We start from the raw sequence: 12,267 nt of genomic DNA, 5'->3' as shown, positions 1-12,267 counted from the left end.
AGTATAAAGTAGATTTTGAGGTAGACATAGATCTAAATCTACACTAATCTAGAGTTAAAAATTGGCTTTTATAGAGTTCATTCTGTGCTGAGCATGCGTGAACTTTTTTTCATGAATGAATATAGGCCTATTTCAACACGGCTACGCAGCTTTAGCGAACAGCGAACTAATGTATTAAAAATTAGAAAAACAAATTTGAATGTTAATTTGATTAAAATATGAAATGAATGGACAATAATTAGTATGTTTATGTGTTAAAGCATAAAACTATCTTTGCGAAAAGAAATTTTATCATCTTAGAGTTCAATAAGAGTTTTAGACCTAGGCCTAGGAATAGACTCAGTAGAGAGATGTGTAACCATTTGGTAATGTCTAATGAAAGAATGTTCGCCAGGAAATCTGTAGTCACACAGATATCAGGAACTAATTTATGTAAAAGATGCTTTTGAATAATCTAGTGGATTGGATTTAGATGTATGTTAAACGTAGCTAATGATCCTTTCACGTTATTTCTCTTTCGCTACGAAAATAAAATTAGTTTTGCGAAAATCGGTTTACCCCAAGTCGATACATTCTTATCTATTAAAAACGAAAAGAGCGATAGCTTTGTTAAATGAATGGGATTATAAAGTGAACAATTAAACGAAATAATTTTTAGTACGCGATTCATGAATGAATATAGATCTAGGCCTATCTCAACTCGGCTTCGCAGCTTTCGCAGATGAATGTAGCTTTAGAAAACCAAATTTGAATGTTTATTTGATCAAAATATGAAATGAATGGACTTTAATTAATATGTTTATGTGTTAAAGTATAAAACTATCTGTGCGAAGAGAAGTTTTATCATCTTAGAGTTGAATTAGAGTTTTAGATCTAGGGATGGGATTATAAAGTAAACAATTAAACGAATTAATATTTAGTACGCGATTCATTACGGTACTGTCTAATGAATTAATGTTCGTTGGGAAATCTGTAGTCACAGATATCAGGAACTAATTTATGTAAAAAATGCTTTTGAAACACAAAATTGAAGGTTAATTTTATTATATAATGAAATCAATGAATCTTCTTTTGTATTTTCACGTGTCAAAGTAAAAAACTATCTGCGCAAAGTGTATTTCTTAAAATTAGATCTAGGTCTAAATCCTTTCTATCTTTTCTTATGTCAACATTGTAGACATGGCCTAGATCCATAAAATACTATAGCTGTAATAGAGTCGGACAACTTTATTTTTTTTTGAGGGTCTTAAGTTTGTTTTAGGGCTACAATTCATACACTACGGTCTAAGTTGGTACCCAAGGAACATTCCTGCCTAGTTTTATCAAGATTGGTCAAGCGGTTTTGATGTCTATAAGTAACATACATACATACATACATACATACCCCTCACATTCTACTTTATAATATAGATACAGGGGCGGACTGGCTATATGGGCAAACGGGCAAATGCCCGGTGGGCCGGTACCAAATGGGCCGGTCTGGTCGCGACCAAAGAAAAAAAAATTCAATGAAGACAACTTTAAAAAAAAAAGACAGCAGCAAGACATAAAGTCCCAAACATGTTTTCTTGTTTTTTTTTTTTCTTTTTTTTTTTTTGTTGTTGTTGTTTTTTTTTTTAATTCTTATTACAATTAATTTTGTTTGAAATTCAACAAGAATAGAAAAAGGAAAAAAAAACACTATACACTGTACGTATTATCATTTGCAAAACGTTAGACCGTACTTTCTGCAATGCACGAGCGGCATGGACTGCTTTGATGTCTTCGAGGTTGTGTTTGGCCTTATCATTTTGCTGGTCGGCATGGGCCTTTGATGGCATTCCCATTTTTTTTTGCTCCTTCCCTTCCCCGTCTTTTAATGGTTCCAATGAAATTTAATCAAAAAGAGGGATGACAGAGGTTAAGTTAGAAAACATTGATATAACGCAGAAAAAAAAAGATATGCGCGACAATTAGCTCTTTAACAATACGTAATATAAATTAACTTTAATACATACACACGGCAGCGAAATTGCAAACCACCCAACTTATTCACAGCTCAATGTGGGTATAAAGCTCTACTTTCTGCGATTTGAAAAGAAAAAGTAAGTCTCTATAAATACTACACTTAAGGCTTTAAAAAAATTATTTAATAAATCTAGATCTAGATCTATATCAATTTTTATACTATTATAGTATGAAGTCATTAATGATGAAAATTATTACAATAATTACAATAATTTATATAGCGCCGTCACATCGGATATTTAATGAAAGGAAATTTATATTTTAAATAATGGGTCATGGTATATTCATGGTATATATTTTGAGAATGTACTAGGAGGAAACAAGAGCTTTTCACATTAAGTAAGTACCTCTCTAACTGTTCTGCTTTCTCTTATCTTTTAATGGAATGGGTTGCCTGAGTCAGCCAGGAAAACCAATGATTTAGCATATTTTAAGTCACAGATCAACATGCATGACTAGATTGACACATGAAATGCGTAAGATGGAACAATCTTATTTTCTGAAGAAACGTCTGTAATCTATAAGTACCGGTAATAACAAAAAGCTTCAAACTCATTAGGCTGCTATTGTAGGCTATTGTTAATAGTTTTCAGACTACATACATGTATAAATAGAATACATTATGTAATGCTACGAATGAATACATCCAGTTTTTGATGCGTTATCAAACTTTATATATTTTGTAGAGAATTAGGCTTACACCTATAATATAACACATGGGCGTAGCCGGGAGGGGAGGGTCTTCAAACCATCACTTGCCTCAGGCCTCATTGTCTGAAAGGGAAACTTTACTTACTGCCCCAGTGCAGCCAAAGTAAGCAAACTACAGTTTCCAAATTTCATGAGCGTAACCAAAAGGGGCTTTGTGGTTTCCCTTCTTCCTCCAGTACAAAAATTATAGCATTTTACCATTGCACTGTAGATACCTCAGAATACGCATTTTTAAAGCTTAAAATAACAGAAATAATGCTTGGTTCCGGGGCCAAGCCCCGACCCCACTGAGAGAAGCTCACAGCGCTCCCCCGGACTTTCTAGCTGCCCTTTGGCGGTGTGTACTGTCTTTCCACTAATTATAGGAATAGAGTATTCTAGGGTAGAAAAAACGTTTGAAAGAATGAAAGATCAGAATGTAATGAAGATTAATTACATATACACACACACTAATATATATATATATAAATTGCGAGTGTGGTAAAAAAATCCCCCCCCCCCCCAGAAAAAATAGGATATGCCATTTGTGGGCCGGTTTATATGGTAATGTCCAGGCCGATTTTGATACCCAGTCCGCCCATGTATATATATATATATATATATATATATATATATATATATATGTAATATGTATGTATGTATGTATATATATGTGTGTGTCTGTATATATATATATATTTATATGTGTGTGTGAGCAGTTTAATATAATACCAGATATTTGGATTATTGCTAAGACTGCCATGTTTAACTTGGATATTAACCTCATTCTGGGCAGAAGAATAAAAAAAATTATATGACATTCATTTCTACTAAAATGACAATTTAAAAAGTGGATATGGAAACAGCCTGTGTTCTGTTTGTGTAAGAGTCAGCCCCCGTCCTAACGTTTCTGTTTGTTTGTGATTGCTGCAGAACTTCTATTGTTCCCCTTGATAAGAATGAGCAACATGACTCACCTGTGCATGAAGTGAGCATTATCAGAACGAGGCTTAACCCGTCAGCCATGATGATTGCGTACTTTGAGATCCGTTCATCTTGCCCACAACATTCCAGCAGCTTCTCGTCAGGCACTCAAGACAAATTTTCGCGCCAGAACTTGCCAGAAATTGCGTTAATATCGACGTCAATCAGTGTGAGCTTGGTGGGCAGCAGTGGTGCGTCTTCTTGACGGGGGGAGGGGGGGGGGATTCTTGCCACGTTGAAAGCCACAAAGAGACGATTGGTGGCGGGGGTGGGGAGGGGTGGCATGAAGTGAAGGACGAAGCGTGAGCAAGTTGCATAAATAGACGTAATGCCCAGCGCCCCGCTATGTCCCGTTCTCCATTAGTATATGCCTGCCTGGCTTTGAAGTCCCGCGAAGCACGAGGAACACCTGCATTCTGTCCTGGTGGACGGCTTTGTCAGATCTGAAAGAGAGAAGGATTTTATTTGTGTTCAATATTCAGTGAGCCTATTGATCATTTAGATCTACCGTGGAGTGAGAGAGACAGGGAGAATATATATGTCTGTGAGTGTGTGTAAGTATTTTGTGTATATCAGCTCGAGTGTCCACGTGTGTGTGAAAAGGAGAGAGAGAGAGAGAGAGAGAGAGAGAGTGAGAGAGTGTAATGAGAGATGCAGCGCACATCACTATAATACAAAAAGCATAATTTTTTATTCTTCATATCTATATATATCAACAGATCCGATTGTAAATTTACAAATACTGCTTACCTAAGCTAATTTCTAGTATAGGATTCAATCTTACAATAAATGCAATCGGACTGTGATGAACATAAAAAAAAGAGATTAGATAGATAGATAGATAGATAGATAGATAGATAGATAGATAGATAGATAGATAGATAGATAGATAGATAGATAGATAGACAGACAGACAGACAGACGGATAGATAGATAGATAGATAGATAGATAGATAGATAGATAGATAGATAGATAGATAGATAGATAGATAGATAGATAGATAGATAGATAGGTAGATAGATAGATAGATAGATAGATAGATAGATAGATAGATAGATAGATAGATAGATAGATAGATAGATTAAACCGAGGACATCAACATCACATTTTACATTTACAAGTAATAAGTAAAACATGGCACATTTACAATTGATAAACATAACATTTCACATTGGACGTAGGCAACAAATAAAAAGAACGAATCAATCCTGAGGGAAACGTTGATAGATTAAAGGGGAAGACAAAAGACAACGAGGTGAGTCTGAGGGCTGAGGAAGTGAAGAATGAAATGATGCATTCAACTGACAACTTTGGAATGAGCTTCTATAGATCACGTCCAGCTATTATCTACAACGTGACCTGTCTGCACTTTGGATACAAGTTTCAAACAATTAGGGATAACCATCTTGAAGTATAGAAATTTCCTTTTATTTCCTGTTATAAATCGGGACGTCAATTAAACTAGAATATGATCGAAGTGATCAATGGAAATTTTCATCTTAGGTGGGTAACGATAAATACCATTTGGTGTATCTGGTGTACAGAAGGAAGGAAGTGCTGATACACTATGTATTTTGAAAAGGGTATTGTTAGGCGCTTCAGCGCTGTGTATACTGCAGCTAAGTCAAACAGAGGTAACACTCAAATAACGAAATCCAATACTACAGGCGAAAGGCCAACACTAGAAGGTAGCCAAGGGGTCGGCAACCTTTTGAGTCGAAAGAGCCAAAATTATAATTTACAAAATTTATATTTTTTAAAGGGCCACAACATTTTCTCCTTGCCAAAAATAAATAGTACGCACACAATTTTTGTTATGAAAAATACAACTATATATAATTTGATTCATATATAAGTAGTGTTTCTCACAACAAATTAGATATATGTCACTGTTAGATAGCTATTTTTTATTTCGGTAACAAATAAAGATGTTACAAATTTACATGCAACACTAACTTCAATAACAAACAATTGAGCAAAACAAACTTAATTGGAGCGATGGCTTTGGTTTTAGAAAGTTTGTATAAATTTGACTCATAACTTGTTTCTAGTTTCCAACACGACTCTAAATTTTCATTTGTTAGTTTGCTTCTTACTTTACTTTTAATTCTATTCATGCAAGAGAACGCTTGCTCGCGCAAATATGTTGAACCAAGATAGTCAAATCAATCCAAATGCCAACTTCTTCACCTGACTGTAGTATTCTGGAAGATTATTTCATGCGCCGAATTAACTCGCGGCATTCCTTTGAAAGCTGTTCACTTTTGTTTCGTTACGTACATACAGTTCTGGACCTCCAACATTTTTACCTTGCTTTTCAACTCTGTACATTTTACACTCCACAACACTTTACTTTTTAAATCAATCAATGGCATTTCTAGAGATCCAGAATTAATTCCTAATGGATCAATATGGACTTCGTTACTATTTGTGTTGAGACGATTAACTAACAATGCTAGAATGGTTTTGTTGGTTTCGAATAGCTCAAATCTATCAAGAAATTCATTTTGATTTGTTTATAACTGTGCTGAAGTAATTCGTGTCAAAAGTTGCACTAACTTTATCGTGATACTGTTTTAGACATTGAAAATTAAGAAACTTACTGCTCTGAATATATTCTGCAAAAAAGAATAAATTTTTCTTAAAACAAACTGATTCTTCTACCAAAACATTGGCGGAGTTTTCCTTTTCTTGCAGTTTTAGATTCAGCTCATTTAATTTCTGTGTTATATCCACCATAAAGTAACATGTTGCTGTTAAAAATCTTGATTACCAAACTCATTACTTCAACTATATTTCGGCCAGAAATGTTTTGGGCACAAAGTTTTTTCTTGGTGAATAATTCAGTAAAACGTAAGAATTTCCCGGTTTACTTTGCTCCGACGAATTGTTGTTGCTCATTTATTTTTCCTGTCCTAATTCTGGCTCCATCAGTAGCTATCTAAACGATTGTCTTCAAGATATTTTTGCACGGCATTCTATCTTCTCCTCTAGTTAGTCACGAGAGCGGTTCCAATCCTAGAAGTTCTTCTTTTAGCCCTTGGGAAAACATATACCTGACAAAATGGGCAACTTGTGCCATGTCTTTATGTTGCAAGACTCGTCTATAGCAAGTGATAAGACAGAAAAAAGTTGAATATCTTCCACCTGCAAATATGTTACATTTGAGGAAATTTTAGCTATTCTATCTTGTACTGACTTAGTGGCTAACCTTTGATTTTTTCCCAAGATTTCTGCTTTGTTTTTGAAACCACGAAACGGTTCTTTAGAATGAAACAACAAACTAAACGTCGCAGCCAAAGCGAGTAGTGAAGATAGCATTTAGTCTTGCGTCAAAAGAGAATTAAAACCTACCTAGAAACATCTGACGACGGCTGAGAGCTTTCAATGGACTGACAACGCGTAATGGGGAAGTGTGTGATGAAAAGCGAGTACAAGTGTCTGAGAGATAGAATCGGTGGCTTATCCTCGTTGAACGATTCAGAACTATTTTTTAAAATGTTTAGATAAAATAAATAATATTTGTATATGGAACTAAAGAGCCGCAGCTTCACATCCAAAGAGCCGCATGTGGCTCGCGAGTCGCAGGTTGCCGACCCCGGAGTTAGCCGACGCTGATATCGAACAAGAAGTTTAATAATAACGAGGAAACGGTCGAATGTCATCAAACGAAATCTCTACGTTAATAAAGAGCTCCCCTCTCTAAAGCCGTCAAAAGTGGTCTGTTTACGTTCCGCTATTCTTCCTCAAAATCCTGTTCTTGTTTTTACTAGTTGCGTCATTGTCTCTAAGTCAAACTTCCCCCATTTGCGAAACAAATAACTATTTCCTAATCGTATCTTAACAGCAGAATGTCATTTGTGTGCACTTTTTAGAACAGCAGAATCTCATTTCTACACACTTTTTTATTTTGTGTGTAAATGTGCTACCAACTAAAATGAATGTATGTAGACTACATAATGAAAAGATGAATTGCTTTTCATGAGATATTTAATTAGGCCACAATGCCACATTGAACTTTCAATGTAGCGCCTTTCACATTGTTGATCTCATCTAATTATTTCAAAACCTCTACAGAACCTAAATTTGTTCATTTATTTTGTACATTTTGATTTAGTTTACTTATATCGCCCCCCTCCTCTCCATTTTTATTGCTTTCTTTTCTTTTTCTATGTTGCAGAATGTTATTGAGTAAAGAGCGTCAACCAGATCTTAAGACAGCAACATGTACACAAATGGCAGATGATCACGACTAACATTTCCACCAAACAGCAGTCGTGTGCTAGTACCTGGCATTCTGGGAGCCAGTCTGTATTGCTACATCCAATTAAGCATCAAATTTTGGTTGAACCTACTCCCGCTAGGGTCACTTTGTGCCAGACCGGATGGACCAGGAGCACAATAAAGGCGAGCAAGCGAATTAGTCCAAAGGACGGGGAAAGCGGAAAAAGAAAACAGGTCATTTGAGAGGACTAATTATTCGATTATACCAAGGCGGGGGGTGTTGAGAAGTTGAAGAGGGGGGGGGGGGGGGAGTCATATCATCTCAACAGATGTTGGAAGAAAACCACATTACTGGCTCAACACTAAAGAACGGATGGGTATGGGGTGGAGCTCTTTAGAGTCTAAATTGTTATAAAACTTTTCGGAGATCATCTTGTTTTAAAATGTGGATAGATATCTTTTAGATCAGTGTTTCCCAAACTTTTTCTTTAACGGAACACTTCGCCCATTCTGAGTATTTAGTGGATCACTGCTTATTTATGTTTAGAGAGATAAATTCATGTAGGGCCCAATAGTTAATTATTCTAGTAGTTCGCGGAACACCTATTCGGGCACTAGGGTTCCGCGGAACACAGTTTGGGTATAGATGTGATACGATATTGATCTGATAGTATATGAATCTGGTAGGATATAAATCTGGAAGGTTAAAGATCTAGTAGGATATAGATCTGATAGAATATAGAGCTTATAGCAAACTCAAACCCCACCCCACCCCCAATTGGCCTGACTACGCTCAAATAATTTTAGTGTGTAATTTGCTTTTTTATATAGAAGAGGTATTTTTAGCTTCAAACTCCACTGGAGAGGAGTTTAAACTCAAAACCCCTTTGACTACACACATAGAATTTAGAGTGTATAATTTGCTTTGTTTTTAATATTAAAGGTATTTTGTACCTTCAAACCCCGCTGAAAAAGTGTTTAAACTCAAAACTAATTCTAAACCCATTTGGCTACGCTCATAACATTTTGATTGCGTAATTTGTTTTTTTCTTCACATTGAAGATGTATTTTTTAGATTCAAACCCTACTGAAGAGGGGGGAGGGGTTAAGCTCAAAATCCCTTTGGCTACGCTCATAGAATTTTGAGTCTGTAATTAGTTTTTTTTTTATATTGAAGAGGGGGTTTATTGTAAATTTAAAAAAAAATCAAAAAATCAAAATCTTCCTTAACTGTGCTCTTCAAATTTGGGAGTTGTCGTTTGCATTTTTTTTGTTGCTTTTATTTTATAGAAGAGGTGAATAAAACTGCGAAAACCCCTGGTAGGGGGTTTTAAACTAAAAAATCCCTGGGAGGGGGTTTAAACTCAAAAACACCTGGTAGGGGGTTTTAAACTCAAAAAACCCTGGTAGGGGGTTTTAAACTCAAAAACACCTGGTAGTTTTTTTTTTAACTCAAAACCCCCTTAGCTGTGCTGGGGCTACGCCCATGGATCTAATCAACAGTTAAATTTATAGGAAAATCGTTAGAGCCGTTTTTGAGATCAGCGTCCATGCAGGTTCCAGGCTGGTTACTGTAGGTTTCATGAAGTTCTGGTATCAATAGAGGTATTGTAAAAAAAAAAATATTATTCAGGTATTTTTTTTAATGAAAGCGTCTCCCTTGGTTAAGAACACACGCACACAAAGCTCACTATAAAGTATACTTTTTAAAAAAACAAAGCTCACTATAAAGTATACTTTTTTAAAAAACAAAGCTCACTATAAAGTATACTTTTTTAAAAAACAAAGCTCACTATAAAGTATACTTTTTTAAAAAACAAAGCTCACTATAAAGTATACTTTTTTAAAAAACAAAGCTCACTATAAAGTATACTTTTTTAAAAAACAAAGCTCACTATAAAGTATACTTTTTTAAAAAACAAAGCTTATATTAAGTACTATTGCATCAATTATTTTGAATCAATTGTGAAATTATTTTTATCTAGATAAACAGCAATACATTTGTGCGATTGGAAATATTGTAAAGATTGTGTTTGTTTAGCGAAACTTTCATGCTCAGTGTGCAATGGTCAATACGAGAGGGATATCTGTGAGACGGTTTCCGTGCTGCCTTTTCAAAAGAAAAAAAATGTTGCCTCAGTTTCAATTCGAACTCGAGGCTCTATGATGAAAGGCCGACGTGTTTAGCCACTGAGCTATTAAAGTACTTCTAAAATTAGAAGGTTTTATTAAGTCTTTCGTTAGTTCAATTTTTTTCAACGAAAAGAGTTAATTATCTACATTCTTATTATTTTTATTATAGTCAGGGGTCTCCCGCCGCCGATTTAGTACCTGTTCCATATAAAACAGCATTAATTAATTACGACAAAATTTATTATTTAATTGTTTTTTATATTGATTATATTTTATATTTTGTGTTGTCGTTGACAATGAATAATTGTTTCAACTCATCTGAGAATGGAAAGGGGGATAAATAACGTGTGTAAGATGTAGACCTGTCAGACAGAGTCACTTGATATAAGCTCGGACTGCGCACAGGTTCAGGACATTATGCTCGACAATATGCTCGAAACCAAAATCCCATCAAGGGAGGTAAAGCACTGAGGTAAAAGCTGCTGACTGACCAGTTCGCACTGGAGGAGACACCCCAGAGAAGCTTTGCATGCCAAGTTTCTGAAAACTGCGTGAGTACATGATCGAGTCTCCCGCCAGTACAGACAATGGTGAGATTGGATATTGTAGTGATATTAATAGATCGTAGTTGTCTCTGACTAACCAGGGATTTGGGGAGGATGGCGAAGAGAAATGGCCCTACATGAAGTCAAAACTATAATAATACTTTTGTTTTGGTGCATCCGAGGAACAAAATACAGAATTTAATTGTTGATAAGTGAAGTAGTTTAATAATGACTTTTTTTTTTTGGTAATTTTTCAATACTGAAGTAACAAAATTCTAAATTTTTCACGTAACAGACACATATTTTTTTTAAACATTTTTAGTTGGCAACAGCGATCTTTCAATATGGCGTCCTTAACATTGTTTTTTTTTTTCTCCAAAATCTCTCACAGTCCTACGATACTTTTTTCATTTTATTACGTTTGTTTTTAGGTTTCATTATTTCGCCACAACATTTCTTCATAAATCTTTTTTATGTATGAATTGTTTAGAAGTTAAACAGTATCATACACATCGCAGTGTCAAAAATAAATTACTTTGAAAAACTTTAAGTATGCAAATCCCTAGCATAAAACATTTACAAGATTAGCTAATACATTGAGCTTACAGAAAGAATAGGAAAGGCTTCAGCAGGAATGGCAAAACTCTCCAAGCGCGTCTGGGAACATGCCAAATTGGCAAAAGCAACCAAAATCCTTGTCAGGACTGAGTTCTGGTCAGCCTGGGTCTCCTGTTTACTGTAGAGGAGAATGTGGGCAATTCAGGTTGTTGACTTCAAATCTGTTTTTGTTTTGGATTGTTTTTACTTGGTGAGATGTTTTTTTGAATAGAATGTGATTCATACTAAGGCAGTGTGGTTTTGTTGGACAGTTGGACTTTTGGATATAGATAGAGTCGAAGGTGTAGACTCTAATTATTTTTCTGTGTTGTCACTATTCAGTCTATGGAATATTAAGCTGTTATATTTTTAATTGATACTGGATATTTCATTTGTCTGAACTGATTCTGTATTATAGTACAGACTATGTAATAAACATGTTATATGTCTGTGAAGTGGCATTCTGAATCTTTGTTCTGTAGTTGTATGTGTCGTTGTGGTATTGCCCAGGACTTGGGTACATTTAGTAATCAGCATTGAAGTACACATACTTATATTAGAGAGGAAAGGAGTCTTGACAATCCTATTCTACACTGCCTGTCTTGTGAGCACTCTTCATTATGGCAGTGAGAGCTGGTCTACATGTACCAAGAACATAAATTTTAAAAGTGTTCAATCAGGACGTTGTGTTATTGGCCAATATGCGCAAACATATATGTTCTCCTGACACAGAAGACTACGCTGGCTCGGACATATCACCCGCATGCCAGACTGCAAAATTCCTAAAATATTTGCAGAGCTTGTGGAGGGAGTTAGACCCAAGGGCAGCCCAAGACTAGCCTATAGAGATGTCTGCAAACGAGACATGAGAACCACAGATATCAATCGAAAGTATGTTTGAGGAAATAGCTCAAGACCGGAGTGCATAGAGACAGACTGTGCATGGTACACGATCCCCGCCGAGAACACAAGAAAAGAAGTGGCCTTAGGGCAAAAGAAAGAAAAAGAAAGCTTACCTATCAACTTACCCTAAAATACACATGCGCGAACTGTGGCTAAATCAAGCATTGGCTTGATTAGCCACAC

General features: G+C 35.5%; 1 protein-coding gene across 2 annotated transcripts in view; it reads right to left on the bottom strand.

The window, feature by feature from the left end:
* The window catches only part of LOC106069445 (neuronal acetylcholine receptor subunit alpha-10-like), a 211,818-nt gene that overhangs the window by 150,335 nt on the left and 49,216 nt on the right, over positions 1-12,267 (bottom strand). For both annotated transcript variants that reach the window (XM_056005376.1, XM_056005384.1), the window contains exon 2: positions 3,675-4,124. In XM_056005376.1, coding sequence (XP_055861351.1) covers positions 3,675-3,723 — 49 coding nt within the window. In that variant the 5' untranslated portion in view covers positions 3,724-4,124. The remainder of the gene's footprint in view (positions 1-3,674; positions 4,125-12,267) is intronic.

Source organism: Biomphalaria glabrata, chromosome 1 (genome assembly GCF_947242115.1).
Source record: "Biomphalaria glabrata chromosome 1, xgBioGlab47.1, whole genome shotgun sequence".
NCBI classification, from domain to species: Eukaryota; Metazoa; Mollusca; class Gastropoda; family Planorbidae; genus Biomphalaria; species Biomphalaria glabrata.
The sequence above is the reverse complement of the archived record's forward strand: the minus strand, read 5'-3'. Positions and strand labels throughout refer to the sequence as shown.